At 41.3% G+C, this 19,425-nt stretch overlaps 1 protein-coding gene across 15 annotated transcripts in view; it reads right to left on the reverse strand.

Annotated features, from left to right (window-relative positions):
- LOC128877508 (putative uncharacterized protein DDB_G0291608) overlaps positions 1-19,425 on the reverse strand; it is a 143,763-nt gene that overhangs the window by 47,709 nt on the left and 76,629 nt on the right. Inside the window, exons 1-2 of one of the 15 annotated variants that reach the window (XM_054124854.1) lie at positions 11,422-11,714; positions 9,640-9,791 (exon numbers count right to left, since the gene is read on the reverse strand). The exons of 12 other annotated variants lie outside the window; for them this stretch is intronic. In XM_054124854.1, coding sequence (XP_053980829.1) covers positions 9,640-9,656 — 17 coding nt within the window. In that variant the 5' untranslated portion in view covers positions 9,657-9,791; positions 11,422-11,714. Of the gene's footprint in view, positions 1-9,639; positions 10,093-10,711; positions 10,729-11,421; positions 11,715-19,425 lie in introns of those variants that run through there. 2 more of the 15 variants (XM_054124855.1, XM_054124853.1) reach the window with 2 other exon arrangements.

Genomic DNA, 19,425 nt, shown 5'->3' on the forward strand with positions numbered 1-19,425 from the left:
GATAGCGTTGGACAACAAAAGCCGAAGCGATCGTTACCGAATCAACACGTAATAAAAGCGTTCGCGATTTTAACAGAGTTCTGTTTTTCATAGAATATCCGATCGATCTTTCCAACACCTAAAAATACGTATAACAACAAGTTCGTCGGATCATTCACGCCAAGAGGCGATCCGTTAGCCAATTTTGGCAACTTGGGAAAAGGGCCACGAAGACGTCTGAATATCTGGCAGATATTCAAACGCTTGTTGATCCGTCAACCGAATCAAGGATCTCCTGAGATGGGTAATAAATCGCTCCAAGGAGCCCGTGAAAACTTCGTGGCTCCTCTGAAGAGTGCTTCGAATAAAACTGGAGACTAGCGATAACTAGTTTTTTTTTTATTTTTATTTTTAAATTCCATAGACGTCTCGACAATTTTTCTCAAATTTTTCATTGAAACGGAGTTTCGACCTGGACTGCGCAGTATTGAAGGTACGAGCCGAAGCTCGAGTCTAGCTTCAATTTAACACGGAGCATCGTGTTTCCAGATATTCCACGGCAATTTCTCTAGCAAATATAGCCGACTGAACGGTGGCGTGTCACAAAGGGACAAATTGAACGCCCGCGTTGATCTTACGTCAGCTGTCCGACATAGTTACTACCCCGACACGTCACACCTAATCACCTACCGCGATCCGTGTTCGCCACCGCTGTCGCTCGAGCGTATAGTTGGCGCGATGTCTACGCGGTAAAGATGATGATCTCGGGGTTTGCCAAAACGACGTGTTCAAGAGCTACGCGGATTTATCCTTTTAACCCTTTACGCTTGGAGAGAGCTAAGCGACAGGGTGGAACCTACGAATCGCGAAGAAACTCGGCGCGATGGGAGTAGTGTATTGTATTGGATTGTCCAGAAAGTTCGTGCCAATTTTTAAGAAGCATTTAAAGACACGTTTGAATTTCGATATATATTTATTGAATTATATATATACCATTTTGTTCCACAATTTTTCCACCTTTTAAGGGATGTCCACGTGTTATTTGTTTTCAACCATTTCGATATATTCAGACCTGCACTGCCTACCAAAAATCGGCATGGACTTTCCAGACAACCCAATATATTCGTTTCAGCTTCTCAGCCAAGAACCTCTTCTGCACTATTCTTATCTATTTATACCTAACCGATCACTAAATGTCTAATAAGTATAACCGCTAACTTATGTATTGTACTACTTTGTCTTTGGTCCCCTCTTTAGTCCCTATTTTCTCTCATTAAGGGTTCATAAGGGGATGATTTACGTCATTTTCAAATAATATCGCGACTAATCTCTGAATCGAGGATACTATGAGTAACGTAGGTTAAGGATTTGATAATACTCTTGCGATAGTACAATCAGTACAAATTTTTGTTCTCGTTATATCCTTGTGGAAGCATCATCGATGAGTCGAGGAAGCTCTTACGATGAAAATGAATCCAAACACGACCCGGATCGGACTACTTTTAATGAAACGTTTATTCTCATAACTTAGGAATGACTATAAATCATGTGTAGCTAAAGATAGTCCGACCTGGGTCGTGTTTGGACTCATTTTCATCGGGAGGATCTCGCCAACCCTTTGGTAATACTATCGAACCTAAACTTTGATAAAAATTACAAATATTCTTGTACCGTTCGAAAACGAGAAGAATGAATCTGCAGACTTAGCCCGTGATTCGATATATTCCAGACGGCGATTTTAAAAGCGAAGCACAGTTTCTGGTTACCGTCCGATTCATTATTCTCGTGCGCAGAGAGTGCGTCGTTTTAGGAAGTCCACGGACGTCGCGACGCCGATGGTAATCCGATAAAATCGCGAGAGCAGATCTGCGAAAGCTGACCTTAGCATCTCGGTCCGCCAGACGAGATTGAAAAAAAACGCTAATGCGCGTCTTGCGACATAGTTTATTCTTTCCACATTTTGCCCGTGTTTTTTATCGCTTATCGAAATGACGCGGCGTTCCCGCCAAAAAAGAACCACGCGAGCGACCGGTCTACGAGTGACAGTCCTGGACGAATCCAATCTCTGTGTTGCGTAACCGTGTATAAGACACCGGTCAACTCGAAATAAAATTTTAAATTAGAACTTTATTTAGCGCGGCGAGTCCTCGTCGCGACGTGAATTGCAAAATTACTTTACTAAGCGGAAAACTATATTCTATGGAAAATGATGCAGCAGGAAAAATACAAGAAAACAAGTTCGAACGTTTAGAGAGCTCGACAGGCGACTTCGGGTTTCTTGATGGAAAATAGGAAAAACGCGCGTCCGAGGATTCACGAGATGATACTCTTCGTCGTCGACGCCAAGTTCAATAGAGATTTCAAAAGCTATACGCTAAGTTGAGCGCGTATTTCGTGAAATAAAGTGTCCCGGGTGGTGTTCGCGTTTCTACTTAACGAGACAATATCGCGTATTCGCGACGTCCGTCGTTATCGTCTTTGTTTTATTAATGGGTCGACCGTCGGTATGTTCGCAATGTACGCCCGTAAAGTGTGCTGTAAACGTGCTTTGTACGAGATAGCAAGCGATTTTGAAGAACACTACATAGGAAACTAGCGACAATCGTCGAAACGACATTCTTGCGTGAAAGAGGTTGTAATTACCTGTCGTACCTAATTTACTGCGTCGTCGTTGTAGTAAATTTACAAGTCTATCATTAATGCCCGGCTCTAGATTCCTCGTCACTTTTGCTTTCTAAGACATTCATCTATCGCGCGTGAAATCGTTTTACGATCCTGTACAATTCAGAGTTTCATTATCATTATCGAAACTCGCGATTCGCGGTGTCAATTTACGAACTAAAATTTTATGAATAAATTATGTCAGAATTCCACGCTTTACGAACCGATGATATCGACTGTGCGACAGAAGAGTATCCAGTGGAAATGAAAAATATGTACGGTGGACCTAAGAACGAGTGACGGATACTCGTCGATAAATGTAAATCCACGGAAGCTCGCTCACGAAAATGAGTGACTTGGATTGACACGTGGAACTCGTCGGTTCCGTCAAATTGGCAGACATCTGTCGCGTCGCGTCAGTCATGTGTAGCGTTCGATTTCGGTGTTAGACGATTTCATAATATCTAATCGAACCGTGTCACTGTTTTCACGTCGCGAGAAATATTTCAATTTCACTTCGTGATACAGATAATGAGAGTTTTTTAATGATCAATATTTTTACTATTTACGCGAGAAACGAGCTTGTCTAAATGTTGAATTAAAGAGTGATCCTAGTTCTTGGGAAATTCAGGGAAAACGTGTACCCGACGAAACGTTGAAAGATCGATGCAAAAGCATGGTCGACGACGCCTAGAAAAGCCAGTCGAATGATCGCGTGGGAGGGTAGGGAAAAGAGGCGAAGCACGCGCGTGTTTCGTCCACGTGTGGCAAATTAGTCCTGCCAGTCAAGTCCCGCCCGACTGATTGCAACGCGAGAATTTCCCTCGTCTCTTCGTTCGAGCGAAATTGGATTGATGTTCGACGAATTGTTTTCGGTTTTGTCGAACCTCAGCCTCGCTCTTATTGGTTTGAAAAATCGAGGGGCGGAACTCTTACTCGGGAAAAAACCTCGAAAAGCTGTTCGTTCCAAGAAAATTGCAATCTAAACTTGGGAATAAAAAGATGATGTTAAGCGGATCGATATTAAACTAATCTGACTGATTTGGACTTCGGGTGCACTCTTATCGACTGGGTAAAAATTCTAGCTGGATTAAAAACTTCGAATAACGAATAAACAAATGAAAGTTTGCTCGATGAGAATTCAAATCGAAATTGTTAAATAAAATTCGATTCTATTATAAATGCCAATCTAATTTGACGGAATAAATAAACACGGGATTAGGATTTTTATTCAACTCTGTTCGATGAGAATTCAAATCGAAATTGTTAAATAAAATTCGATTCTATTATAAATGCCAATCTAATTTTTTCGGAATAAATAAATATGGCATTAGGATTATTAATCAACTCCGTGAACGTGCAGTAAAAACTGGGATCGACAATTAAAATTGCGATGCCGCGGCGAGATATTCCACAACAAACGGTGGATCGACGGATACTTAATTGAAAAACTTACGCTGCGTGTAAAGATTAATTACAGGACACGATCTGCGCGGTGAAACTCGCCGACCCGTAATTCAATCGGTCGGTGTTCAATCTTTCAGTCCCGTCGTTCAATTGTATTACTAATGTCGGCCTGTATTCCTCTCCTTTTTCAACGAATCACACGAGATTACTTTTACCTTGCTCGTAGGTTGCCAACGCAACAATTGGATCCGATGTCGTGCGACTTTTGCAGATCCTTCGCTGCGTTCGCGGGATTAATTGAAAGCAATTAATGTTTCGCGATTGGAATTTTGATGGAGACAAAGGAATTTCCAACGGTACCGTTACCGTTTATAAATAATTCCCGACCGAATGACGCGGGGCGCCGATTACGAAAGTGGTTTAACGGGTAAAGGGTTTTGCAACGGGAGCTTTGGGATTTTTTCTATGACAAAATATGATCGTAATTATGGTGGACAACGAAACGAAGAAAAACTACGGACTCGTTTGTATTGCACTTGTCTCGATACAATTACGCGAGCATAGATTGACCAAGAATTGGAAGCGAGATCGACGAATCGTGAACGAAACCCAATTAATTTAGGAGAATTAGTCGTTTTCTTTTAATCTAGGCGAATCGTTGATTTAGGTAATTATTACGTGCGACAGGAACGTGGATTTATTTCTTTGATAAATCGATTTTATTAAGAATCGACAAATATCATAGATCGAAGCATTCATTTTCATTTCGTTTAATTGTTAAAATAATTTTAGCGTAGCCTGTAATAATATTCCCTGTCGATTCAATTTCACGCGAACGATTTTCCATCGAGTTAAGGGAACGAGTTATTCGGGAAAATTTTTTGAAATGGAATCGACGGTGCGACCCAAGGGCATAGATCGGCTTCGGAACTTCAGAAGCGAGTTCGTTAAATCGCGCGGCAAGTAAAATTTCGCTCCGATGAATGGAATTCGGGACAATGGGATCCGATTGAATTCAGAACACACGTGAAAAGGGAAGTAATCTAATACTAGGTACAAATAGATACTTGAAAAAACACCGAACTGTATGAATAATTAATCCACCGTCGAATACAATGCGCTGAAACAAGAAAAGAGAAGAAATCTAATACCGCGCGCAAATAGACACTCGAAAACGCATTGAACAGCATGAATAATTAATCCTACGTTCAACACAATGTGCCGCAAAATTATCGGCAAACAAAATTTCCATTTTACATTTACCGAGAAAAATTTGCAAGCATCGCGATTATACCGCTACGCGCCAGTATGCGTGTTTAGACATTCCAGCGTATACTCTAAATAAAAATTGAAAGGGAAAATTGTAACTGAACTGTAAAAGGATTATTTAATTTAATAACGTAAACGCTTAACGATCGAATTCGATTTGATAGCTCGATCTTGATTCGAATTTGTCAGCGCACGAGGGTTCGCATAAACGATCGGCAATGGCTTAGATAACGAGTACGGCCTTATCGTAACGCGTTCACAGTGCCGAGATGTTTCCACGACAAGGCCTTAATTTATAATCATTTTCTACTCGCATGATTTGCTTAATAAACGACGGGAAACGCCAGTAAGAAAGCAAAAGCGTGCGAGCCGCGAATAACTCAACGCCATCACGTTCACTGAATTATTTCAATTATCAGCTGATACGTAACTGCCAGCCACAAAAAACAGAGCGATAAAAAAGAAAACTCATAACCGACACGTTTATGACGTGTAACTAATCGGCTGGAATTTATATACCTACGCAAACGCGTCCTCTCTGGAAGCGAAATGGTCGTCGACGGAAAACTTTGTGAAAAATAAAGACGAGATTCCTGAATTTCTAAATAACGCAAATAATCAACGAGTAAACAATCTGTGTTACGTCGCGTTTAATATAAATGATTCGACTTTGGTCCAACTTTCGATTTGCGTCCACTTTGGATTCTACACGCATGTCGAAAAAAAATAGGGAAAAAGAAAAGGCAAGCAAGGTGAACACAAAAGCATCGCGTGCACGACAGAAAGTCGTTCCACTTGCGTTTATCTCGCCCTCGGAAAAAGTCGTAGCGTTCGCGAGGAAACGAACACAGCGACAGATCTCGATCGGACCCGTGCGTTGCTGGCAGGTGAAATTAACGCGATTTGCGATCGCGAAGCTTTGCCTTACAGGTCCAGCCTTAGAATCGACGATGAACGAGTAAAATCGATTATTTAGTCGATCGGGATCTAATTCGTTCGTGTGCGCTAATTGATGATCGCGTCTGTGATTAATTTCACTCGGCATTGATAAGTATGCAATAAATTAATGACGAGTCGTTGGATGTCTCGAGCGATCTATTCAACGTTTTGATATCTACATTCTCGTAGGATTTTATTCGAACTTCGATATCTCTATCGTTTCGTACTATTATTTCTAGTCGACTCGAAGTATTTGAAAATCATCGCGAGTCTGCTGATACGAATCGAGTAATGAATTTGACCGTTCGAAAACATAATATCAACGCATTTTAACACGTTGACCGCCGTGTCACCCATATATGGGCGACAGTGCTTTTTACTGAAGAAATAAAAAAATTAATTTTGAAAGTTAAATATCAATGAAAATGAATTTATATGAAATACTTGAATTTCGGTGAAGTTACAAAAATAAATACCACAATAAATGTTTGATTATGTAGCCTTCGATAGCCAGTAAATAAAATTTAATCGCAGTAGAAATTTTTAAGAGTATTAGTGTGGCAGTCAACGTGTTAACGCGTGAATATTTTGTACCGTGACATATTTAACAAGACGGTTGTATTCCTTGTCCGAGCTAACACATCATCCGTAGTATGTAATTGTACACGACGCCGTTTCCGGCCAAAGGAGGTGTTATCGTTCAAAAAAATTCCCGACGTACGCTCCAGCGGTTAATTTGCGTTAATTTTACGCGACGGAACGCGCACGAAGTAAGGGCTCGATCGAGAATCGAAAGTAAGGTCGACGAATACTCGTGCCGCGACGCGACGAGCATTAAAGGCTGTCCAAGGTTAATCGAGAAAATAAAATCGTGCGTTATTGGCTACGTGCGAAGTTCAAACAGCGAGCAATCGTGATCACCGTTGCCCGCTGTTTACGTTTGTAACGACGCCATCTGGCCAAAACGAGGCATCGCGTGATCTTCAAACCGCGACCGTAAACACAACTAACCTTTTCTTTGTTCCATTAATCGCGACTAAGCTTCGTCCTTTATGAATTAACGTTGTAATCGAATCAGACGTACGTTTATTGATTACCGCTGCGTATGAGCGATAGGGGTCTTCGACGAGGAACTAAAATAATTCTGAACGTCACTTCCCTCTCTATCTAAATTGCAATTATTCAGAGTCTTTTAGAAACCTAGAAACGCTGTTAATGTTGCATTCTTTTATACCCGGAAGAGCCTGACTCCTCATCTTCATACAGTGGGTGTAGAATGTATTCGTACACCGATCAATTTCCCAAAAAACTTTTCTGTGAAATTGTAGTTTTCTTAATTTCTTTTTTTTTATAATCAATGATACTTAACATATTCTTGGAAATCTCTACGATATATATATATATAGTTCAAACAACATTTACTAGTTAATATAATTTCTAAAATTAACAAAAAAAAAAAATGCAAAAACTGGGTAAAAATATAGAAGCAATAAATATTTGTACGATTCTTATGACGAATCATTTAGAGTAGAGTAACGTAAACGTTTACGTTTGTAACGTAAACACGTTAATTTATTGCTCCGTACGAATTAGAAAACATCAAATTTCCAGTAAAGTACTTTAAAAAAAAAAAGACTCTAATAGAAGAATGGAAGAAGATCCCACTTCGAATAATTAATAATTTAGTTGATTTAATGCTTAGAAGAGTTGCAATAATTATAAAATCAAAAGGAAGTATTATATATTTCAATGAAGTTTGAAAAATTAAACAGTCGTGCGAATACTTATTGCGACAATATTTCTATCGATTAATTGTTCTTTTCTTGTTAATTTCGCAACTTACATAAATAGCTATTTTTTGTTGTGCTCTATCTATTCTATACATTTCCGAGAATATGTAGAATGTCATTGTTTATCAAAAGTAAGTTGATAAATTACAATTTTACATAGTTTTTTTTTTTTTTTTTTTAAATTGATCAGTTCTACACCCACTGTATATTCGCTTCCACGAAGGTTATCATAAGCTCGTTTAAAATGACGAGTGCTTCGCCCAGAGCACGCGACGAAGACGCTTTCATTTATCTTTCACTTCCCTTTCACGCGACACCCGACAAGAGCGAAAGCGCCTCCAGTCAAGCTCGAGCTCCTTGATAATAAAAAAAAAAAAAGAAAAACGCGAAATAAAGCAGGGAGTATCGTAACGTTTCCACGAGGAACGCGCGTAACGACGCGACGCCAGGACCGAGGAGAACGTTCGATCGACTCCCGACCTTGATACACCAGCCCCCAGAAAAACGATCGTTTCCGTTGTGCGAGCGTGGACGTCGACGTCGACGCCGCGGCGGCCGTTCCCCGTGGCTCCTTCGAGCGTTTCGAATCTGCGTCATCCGCGTCGAAGCGGGTCTTGATCAATAGTTTTTGCGCGCGAGACCGATTTCCCCCAGCTGAGTTTACCTACTCGCCACTCGACGAGTAATCAAAGATGGGAGAAACCGAATACAGATTCAGAGTTAACAAGAGACACGAATATTAATTTGACACCGAATGCGCGGAAACTTCAATTGAAATTGTGGAGGGGCTTCGGGATTTTTGTTTGCGTTATAAATTAGTGGTGCAGCGTACGAAAATTCGAGAAATAAGAAAAGCGAGCATACGAAGCTTCGATAGCAGCCATGGTTAAGGTGGTAGTTTTATTAAAAAACGAAATCCTGAAGCTCCTTAAGATAATGCTGCAGTCTGTTAACACGTTCACTGTCAGACTGAAACTCTTGAAAATTTCTACTGTGATTAAATTTTGTTTACAGACCATTGGAAGCTACATAATCAAACATTTATTGTGGTATTTATTTTTATAACTGAATTGTAGTTTACGAATTACATTCAAATTTATTTTCCTTGATACTTAACATTCAGAATTAATTTTGTTTGTTCTTCGGTGAAAAACATTGTCACCCACATATGGATGACGTGGCGATCAACATGTTAAATCGATATACCATTGTATATAAATAGCAGATGTGGTAAACTTAACTTTACTCCAATTACTCTTTCAATCCGTTTCAAAATTAAGAAACGATTCATATTTCGAAAAATCGGGATTATGTAATCCACACATCCCGCCTGCCTTTCAAGTGAAATATCCTCAAACTCTACCTCGCAGCTTTAAAAACCAAAGAGTCGCTTTCTAAAAATGGCATCGCACCTAAAATTGAATAACTCGTCCCATTAAATAATCCCTGCCGCGTAGCCGCTGCATTTCGAATTAAATAACCTCGGTGTTCGTCATTGCTAACACGCGAGAATGCCAACGAGATAATTCCGAAGCGATTTGCTGATCAACGATCTCTACGATCGACAGGATCGAACCGCAACGGAGGTTCTTACCTTTCTCCAAGATGCATCCTCGCGATCGCTGCTCGGACTCCAGGACACTTCAGGCTCGCGAGCACTCAGTGGCACTTGTGTTCTCACCAGCTGACCGGAACCCAACAACTGAGCACTACACACGTGGGGATTCGGGAAGAGTTGGCAAAATTCTAGATAGAACACGTGATGTGTACAAGTTACTAAAATTCTAGATAGAACACGGGTTCGATATAAAATTTCAATTTTTGCTTTTTCGATCGCGATATGTTTCGTAACGAAACTTTCGTTATTACAGACAATTTCACATTTCGAATACGTAGAAGATGCGGGCCTCGCGCGGTCTCGATAAGCGAACGTTTTCAGTTTGCTTCCAAAATATGAATGAAAAAATTACCCACGATCACGTATGCATTATTTTCTTTCGAATTTTATATTCCCGCGTGCGAAACCCAATTATCGTTAATTCACTGGTCAATTTTCCTATTGTCCATTTTTCAAACACGAGTCAGAATTCCATTGTCTCGATAAACAATGGTTAGCACACGTTGACTGCCAGACAAATATTCTTTAAAGTTTCTACTAAAATGAAATATTATTTAAACTATTGGAGACTGCATAATCAAACATTTATCATCGTATTTATTATTGTAATTTCATCATAATTCATGAATTTGGTTTAAATTCATTTTCTATGACACCTAACTTTCAGAATTAATAGTTTTCGTTTTTCAGTGGAAAGCACTGTCACCACATGTGGTGATCAACATGTTAAAACAATGGTTGTAAAAAAGATTATATATTGTACCGGTCACGGATACTCGAAACTAAAACTCGAAATTAAAACTCGAAATTAAAACTCGAAATTAGTCGCGAATAATTAGTTTTGCACCGGTTTTACGCCGCTGTAGTTCCGCTAAAAGTTTGCCAATCGCTGATCAGGTGTGGTACGATAAAAGGGAAAAAGGCTGGACAGTAGTGGAAGAGTTGGCAGAGAACAAAAAGGAAGAGAAAAACGCGGTCGCGAAGAAGCACACCCGCGGCGCGACGAGCCGGTGCTTGTGTCGACGTCACCACTTATCGCGTAGAGCACCTTGCATCACTAGCGACGCGTATCCACGCAGCCGTCACCCAGTTGTCGCGAATCGCTCCTTGTTCCCCTCTTCATGGCTGCGCGACTACTCCCGGCTCTCCCGCTAGCCGTCGAACTCGCGGTGCTTCCCCCTCCATTCTACCCCTTGTCAACCGTCTCCCCCACTCGAGCCGCCGATACCCCCACTCCGCCGCGACCGAACAAAGATCGGCAAAATTCGCGTAATTACGCGCGACGAGATCGAGGCAACGAACGCGAAACATATTTTTCATTCGTTAATTTCTCCAACGCGCGCATTTTGAATTGTACGATTAAACGTGAATGAAGTTTGCAGTCGAAGGAATCGACGAGTCCTTTTCCATTTTGCAATCCGAGGCTTCGTTTTAGAGATACGACAAGTTCAAACTCGTGCGCATGTGAACGCATGGAGCCGTGGCTAGCGCGCACCGGCGTCCGCGCAGCAACGCGATCAGCTGACTGGAATACAAATGGCGCGCACCCGAGACTCGCATCAGTCGACTTGGTTTGCTCGTATCTGGGTAAGGAATGATCGGATGGGAACATGGTAGAGGACTTTTCGATTTCTTTCCACTCGATAGTTTCGTTTTGGTAATTTTTGTAACTGTAACTTCTTCGATTCTAAATATGTATCGCATTGACCGATCCAGAACGAAGCTATACACAATCGCCAGATAGTTACATTTATTCACCTTTCGGTTACGTCTACCAACCCACGGCACCAATAAAAAGTACAATCACTGATCGAGCACGTTTTACGTCAGGTCGAAGCTTCCACGAATAAGCCAAAATTCTATTCGATTATTACTCCCGATGGAGTGTAAGATTCCGTAAGATTCCTTTTTCAGACGTGCCATCACTCGTCCAGAGCCTCGTTGGCAGCGTCGCGACTCCTAGCACCGTGCGCGTGTACGATGTGTCGTCGACGAGGAGCACCGCGCACGCCAGGCGTCTTCTTCCCGCTCGACGACCGAACGCGCACGCTCTCGACCGAGAGACTGACTGCGGGAGCTGCTTCACCCACCTAGCAGCTCGCGACCACCGATTACCCCGTTCCCCAGACCCCGTCCCGACGACCAGCGCCGCGTTCGACCGGCCTGCTTCCTCCAGCTGGCTTCGCTGGCGGATGAAGCGCCGTGGTCGTCGAGATTTCCTGGATCGAAAGCGAACGAATACGACAACCGGCCGACCTGGCCTGGCCCGACCACGCCACGGTCGAAGCATCGGTTGTGGGTCGACTCGTATATGCGGGACCTGTACCCGCGTGTAATATAGGTCAGTGGGACAGGGCGATCATGGCAACGCTGACATGCGCGCCGCTTCGAGCATCCGTGGCCCGCCTTCGAGTTCCAAACGTCGCGCCACCACGTTCAAGACGTGCAACGACCGATTTCCTCGAGCGGAGCTCCTCGATGGTCCCTGACAAGGCTGTCGACTTCGTCTCGAATCTCGAAAGGTAGTTGCATTCGCGACTATCCTTGGCGTTGAGAACGAACAAGATGGGAATGTTTGCGTGGAATCTCTCCTAATGTCGGTTTAGATGTGTATCGAATTTTGTTCGAGCTTGATAACTTGGGAATCCCCGCTGAAATTTCTATAGGATTCGTTTCGATGTTTATCGAGATCGATGCCTTGTAACAGTTGTCCGTGTCATTGGTCCCTGAAAGTTTGGTTAGCATCGGAGAAAATACGATTCGTTACAAGGAAACCATTTACTGTTGCTACCGTGTTGCAATGTACATATGTACACACTCAACATAGTCGATTATTTGTATTCTTAAGGAGTGGTGCGATTTCTATCGGCGCTACAGTAGATGGTATATTTTTAGGACAATATTGCAGGGGATCCTTATCAGTGAATGCAGGGCGGGGCGTTTAAAAGTCACTCGAGTAACTTGTCTACTTTGGCGATAGAAAAATACGCGTTCGATCGATCTGTCTTGGATTCGAAAGAGACGTGGTATAGATAGTTTTCTAGATAGTCTTTCATTTTTTTTGGTAATAAATTATAATTTTGAACTGGCAGTGTGGAGACTTGTACATAATCGTAGCAAACGCGGAGGCCATGCTATTGAGAGCGGAATTAACACCCACCGATAACGAGATTAAATTAGACTCGAAGAATATAGATAATGGGTTCGTGATTTCAACGTCACGCTGGATTACAGGCGGTTAATTCGGTATTAAATAACATGCCTGATCGAGAACTCGATAGAAACAGGAGATATTTGAGCAAAACTTAACTTTAGATAACGCGATATAAAAGTAAAAATATATACATAAATAACTTGTTTCGTTCAAAATCGAATAAAAATGCTTCAATAAAGAAATCAATTTTAAACGTGAAATATTGGGGGTCTGCTGTCGACGTTCGCAACGTGTGAAACTGAAAACTTTGCGGGCTCATAGTATTCACTGAGTAAACAACGCGGATCCACGGATCAATTCTTACGAGCAAACAGCGATTTTCTATTTTGATAACGTGCGTTATCTATCCGCTTCTATTCATTGCTTCCTATCGCGCTGCGCAAATATACATCGTACATTAAGAACCGCATGCTTCCCCGACGGATAACGGAGCCTGACGATCCGATTGGACGCTTGACGATATGACGCATCGTGTCGTCTGACATAATTCCGAAGATAAAGTGAAAGTTTTCTCACCCGGGTTTCGTGTCACGTCTATTTCGAACGCATTGAAAAAAGATGCCGTCTTTTTTGCACGCAATCCTTATGAAATTTATAGTCTTTCTAGATTTTGCTGTCAACTCATTGCGGCACGGGAATTCAGGTCATAAAATAGACCCGTGTTACACAGAAATTTTATTGCGTCTTAAATCAAACAAAATTGTTATATTTTTATTAATAAAGGTATCACACCTATACACATGCAGCCATTGCAAAATTTCGAGGTGCTCCACCGTGCTCCAAAGAGTTAAAGTGGAACAGCGACGGAGAACTGGTATGCATTGGTAATTCCATACCAGTGGTCGGGATAATAGATCAATTTTATATAATTTAAAAGAATATCAATCGACGTTATCGATATCGACGTTAACCCTTTGCACTCGAGGCCTTTTTTTCTGGTATCTACCAGCAACTCGAGATGCTTTCTTAGCATTCTATTGCCACGAATGCTAAGATTATATATTGACTTCTCGAATGAGATCTCTAATTTGAGATTTGAGAATCAAGTCACCTTTGGCTCAACGACAATCATTTTATTGGCACTCGGAGTTCCAAAGAAATTAAACCTACAGAAAACCTAGTGATGACTGAGAGTCACCTCTCGAGTGCAAAGGGTTAATACATATTTCTTTTTGCATACTTCGAACACTTCTGTTAACGAATTCGGGACCGTCGACAAAGACGAAACGAAATGAAGAAACTACCTTCCCGGAATTAAGATTTTCTTTGATAAAACTGGCTACGATCGCGTTATCATGGAATTAAATTTTTATTCCACGAATATTCGATTTTCTTGAAAGACGAGTAAAGAGGAAGGACGCGTTTTTCATGGTTTTATTTCCCTCCTTACGCGTCAATCATCGCCGCTGCATGCCTGACGAAGCGAATCTTCGCAATCTTCGTATTCTCCGCGAAATCACAAAAACAAAAACAAAAAAAAAACGTACAATTTTCTGACGTTGCATCGCGAGACAAAATAGGCCCCATCACGGCGACATTCAGATGGCCGCAATCGTCTGACCGCGGAGAAAGGGAAACTGACAAATTAGGTGCAGGTAAAACGGACGAGAAAAGGGAAACGCGAGGAAAGTACACGATACGGGAACGCCGCTGTCGATTACGCTCCATACAAGCGTGATTGCATGGGCAATTTTCTGAAAGCGAGGATCGTTCGAGGCTTCCAGAATTTTTGTTCACGCATTCGGAAATTTGTATACGCCAGGAAATTCCAATTCACGAATAAACTGACCAAGGATAAAATAGCGAATAATTCTCGGTAAACTGCTACTCGAATATTCCATCAAATATTCGACTCGCAGACCCTGTTTAACTATTTATTCGAATGCAACGAAAGTCGCCCAACAATCGCAGCTTCGGTCGCTTCAAAATCGCTTCGATTCTGCTTAGCTCGAACAATGCGATACCAGGCGCTTTGTAGTTCAGGTTAATCAAGGTTCTCCAGGCGTGCTCCACTTGCAACGAATTACTTTTTTCACAGTTATTTAAGAACGTTCGTCACCGACTTCTTCTATCTAATCGCGAAACGAAACGCGACTTCGCCTTGTATCGGCATTGATCCGTATCAGTATTGTTGACGCTTACCGCGCGCCTACGTAACATTTTATTGTTCGCCGTTGTGATATTGCTATTCAATCTACGCCGATTCAATATTGACCCGTGCCCGATTTTGCAACATCGCAGAAACGCGGTGTCGCCGTATCGAGATACGTTTTTCCATCGCCGCGGCTCGATACACGCGAAATTTTATCCGTCTGGTAGAGAAATGATTTGATTGACGCGTGAAACTCTTCGGTTTCAGCGACGACCAAACGTTTCTTGGTTGTTTCCCTTTGTCTCTGGATTCTTTCGTTCCATCAATTTTAACGTTGGACGCGCCCGATCGGGTTTCGCTTTTGGAGTAACGCGGTGACAAATGATCGAAGCAGATACAGTAATGTCTCGTTAAGGAGAGGTTACCGTCGAGACGCATGGAACATGAAGTTCTGGAATTTCTTTTCAACACTTTATTTACCGGGAGCCTATTTTTAGGCTTTTCAATTGCAATATTTAGCTATTCGAATTTATTTACTGTGTCGATGGTTGTCTACGAACAATGTTCAGTGTTTGGAAACAGACTTGGCTTTCAATGTACCCAGTAACAGTATGGTGGAATTATTGTCAGCCTAAATTGGGCATATGATACTGTAGAAGATTCTTTTTTGAATTAAAGTCTGTTTCTAAATAGCCCGGTAGATGAAGTGTTGATATAAAATAAATACTTCCGGATCTAGGTTTCAAAGTAATATATTCTTGAGTAATTGGAGATTGAATTTGAATTTTTGTTACGAAAAAAACAGTCCGAAATGGCGGCTTTAGCTCAGATCAAATAAATAAATGCACTAGCCTTGCTAGTTTATCTGACCCAAAAACGGATTTTGAATCATTAAAATTATTCGAATAAATTTCACAGGCCTTATCGAAATTCTATTTTTCTTTCCCTCGCGTACATTTCGTGCCCGTCGAAATTGTTTCGCGTGATCGTGACCCGAGCTCGGTTTAATTGGAATTTGGAGTGCTGCTATTGCGTCACCGAACGTTACGAAATGAAAAATACATTGCTGCACGAAACCGTTCCCTGCGTCAGAGATCCGCGAACGCTCCGCCCGAGTGTTTGTCGATTCACCGTTTTCGACAGCGACGGAAAAATCGCGACAGACGTAGTAACAAGATGAGGAAGCGTATCGCGCCGCAAGAATACGCGAACGCGGAATGCAACAGGATTCGCCGTCCCTTTGGTGTTCGAAGGGAGTCTCTGGACGTTTCGTCACCTGGCGTTGGAAAGAGTCGAGGCATCGAAGAAAGGGCGAAGGATGTTGGCTGAACAAACTCGCGTATCGAGCGTGAACGATAACCGGCGGAGTTCGGGTGATCTTTGTTAGAATACCCCGGTTCCCACGGGATCACTGTTAGAGGAGGTGACAGAAAGTTCCTAAGAAGCGAGGTACTTCAAGAAATTGTTTATGAATGTTGGTATATGCAACAGTTAAATATTGGGTTTAGCATGAACGGGACATACGCAGTCGAGAACACATTTGAAACGAGTATATGAACTTTTGTATTCAGCTAACTTCACTTGTCGTTCGTCTCGCAAGTGTTATCGGATTGATATGTACAAACGAAAGGTTATAATAAATTCGAATTAATTATCGGACAATTACATTGTGTCTGTGTGTACAGTCGTTCCATCCCACAAAAATCCCTAATAACAACAATGAAGAGACTGCGCGAAGGATCGTCATCTAAATTTTTGTATGTTTTATTAGGTGAATAAAAAGTGGTCTTGTAATTGTCGTTAAACTGGGCGTTCTCAATAAAAAATAAAATAAAAATAAAAAATAAAAATAAAAATAAAAAAAGCTACCGGTGTTTGGATTAATAGCTTCGTGGTCACCGGGTACTTTTAAAATGGAAAAGCCAAAACTAGCCTTACGTTAGGTGTGTATGCATGAAGCTATCTCCTGACGTAAAAATAGTTGGATATCTCCAAAAATGTTAAAAAAAAGCTTTCCTGAATAGAACGCGACATAGCGTTCAATTTATTTATTAAATTTTCAAGTATCACCGTATCTTCGAATCCCTCTCTCAGAGACAATCAATGCGCGCGACACTTTTTTAAATTGTAAATAATTATTCTACAAGTACCCAGCCGTCTCGAGATTGCGAAAGTATCAGGCTCTAAAAAACCTCACGATCCCGTCGACCCAAATGCAATTCAGATTGACTGCGTTTTTTCCACGAGCGACGAATTGCGTTTTTTTTTTTTCTTCCACGCGCGATCCGATAAGAGGAAGAAATAGTATAATTTAAATCGATCCGTCGGCCAAGTCCCATATTTGTCTTCTCGTTACGCCACCGATACTTGTCTACGTTCTACCTACATAACCAGCCTACCTAACCGTGTTCTCTTCCATCGAACATCGCGACGCCGCACCTTACACTTTCACGGATAAACACCTGTTCTACTTGACGATCGACCGCTATCGATCCTAAACATCGACCCGAAACGCGTCCACGATTAACGCGAGAACATCTTTAACCCTTTGCGGTCCGAATTTTCTGATTTCGGTACATTTTTGTCGAACCTCACTCACCATAGGACCGCAAAGGGTTAAACTGCCTGAATTTTCGAGGATTCGCGTCAGGCAGATGACCAACCTCCTCGGACCTTTGTCGGGCATCTTCGAAAATACTCAAGTTCTAAGTTCGCAGATACAATATCATCGGATCTTTGTTAGGCAGGTTTTAAGAACGCAGAATTTCTAATTTCGCAAATGTAACTTTGTCAGGTATGTCTTGAGGCTTAAGCACCTCGGAAAATATTAGGTGGACTGGAAAGTAATGTCGTTTATTTTACATTAAATTCAAACAAATTTTTATTAAATTCCTTTTTTTTAATCAATTATGTAATCGCCCTCGTTACCAACAGCCTTTTGCGATTTAGTGTACAAATTTTGAATGCCAGATCGATAAAAGTCAATGAGCTAATAAGTGATAAACAAGTATTTCAAATTGAAAAAACGACGTTACTCTCCAGTCGATCTAATATACGAAATCTACTATAAATGCACTAGTTCAGTCCCGAGTTAGTGTATTAATGGAGCCTTTACTGTACTACGAACTATCTATAACGTACACTATCGATTGAAATTTAAACAACATCGATGACGCACGCCCGTATGAATCTCGTTGCTTTCCTTGAATGATGAATGTTATTCGCGAATATGCGCGTTACGCGGAAGAATAGCGCGCGATACGTGTATCAAGCGTAAATGACGTACAAGGTGAGAGCAGTTGGTCAGATTTTAGGTGGTCGATTAAATTACTTTTTTTAAGAATATTGTTCCTATTGTTCGTTAAATGAAATGCTCAAAACACGTAAAAATGATCGATAACTAGTGCGATTTAATTGAGCCTGTTAAAGGCAGGTGATAAAATGCACAGTTTATCGAGTAATCGACTGTCTAATAAAGAGCGCGCGTTAATGAATTGTCGGATCAATGAAATAAGCATTTATCGAACAATAAATAATTCAACAAATAAAGTGTGCATTTTGCATCTGCTCTCGATGGGCTGAATAAAGCACGCCCTTCGTTTATAACGCAGAGTCGAATAATTAATCAATTCCCTGGGATATCAGCACTGATTGCTCCAACGTACGAGCAATCGTTAAAGAAAATAGTTTGCGAAACAGGTATAGTTCGCTTGAACGATAGAATTTCTTACGAATGGAAATACATTTAAGAGACAGTAGAATCAGAGGAACCAGATCAGACACGAGTCGAGGAGAACGTAGTGGTCCAGGTAATTAGAATGTGGACAGCGCAGGCAGACAAAATCGTCTGACCTACAATTCCTGCCACAATTGTTCCTTCCTTTATATTACATTTTTCCAGTTCGAACACAAGAAATGAATTGACGGACCGAGGAAATTCAGATCGTATTTGCGACGTGCGCTAATGTAGAAAACATTTACATGGAAAACACACGCAGAAAATAATAACTGATTTTATTAAATTAATACAGTGGTATCAGTACTTCGTTTCACATAAGCGCGTAATATATTCTGCATACGTTTAACATATGATTTTCCCGTTTGCCATTAATCCGTGTAGTCCGCAATCTATTAATTCTAATTAACCTTACATGTCGACCAAGTAACCGTGCGCAACTTATAAAACAGAATAAAAAGCTTCTCTTTATCGGGCATAAAAGAAACTACACGCGGATTGCGATACTTGGCGAAAGATCTCCGTTTAGTGTAACAAGTTACATGCATTAAAAAAGAAAAAATTAACGTTACAATTGTCGTTTTAATCCCCAAACTTTATCTACGAGATTCGTATCGATATTTTTTCGAACAGGCAATCGAAGTGGCGCGTTTTACCGGGTCGATGAAGATCCGTAGAAGGCGATCGCGCATTTCAATTGGTCGAGCTCGAGTAGCAACA

Source organism: Hylaeus volcanicus, chromosome 5 (genome assembly GCF_026283585.1).
Source record: "Hylaeus volcanicus isolate JK05 chromosome 5, UHH_iyHylVolc1.0_haploid, whole genome shotgun sequence".
Classification (NCBI taxonomy): domain Eukaryota; kingdom Metazoa; phylum Arthropoda; class Insecta; order Hymenoptera; family Colletidae; genus Hylaeus; species Hylaeus volcanicus.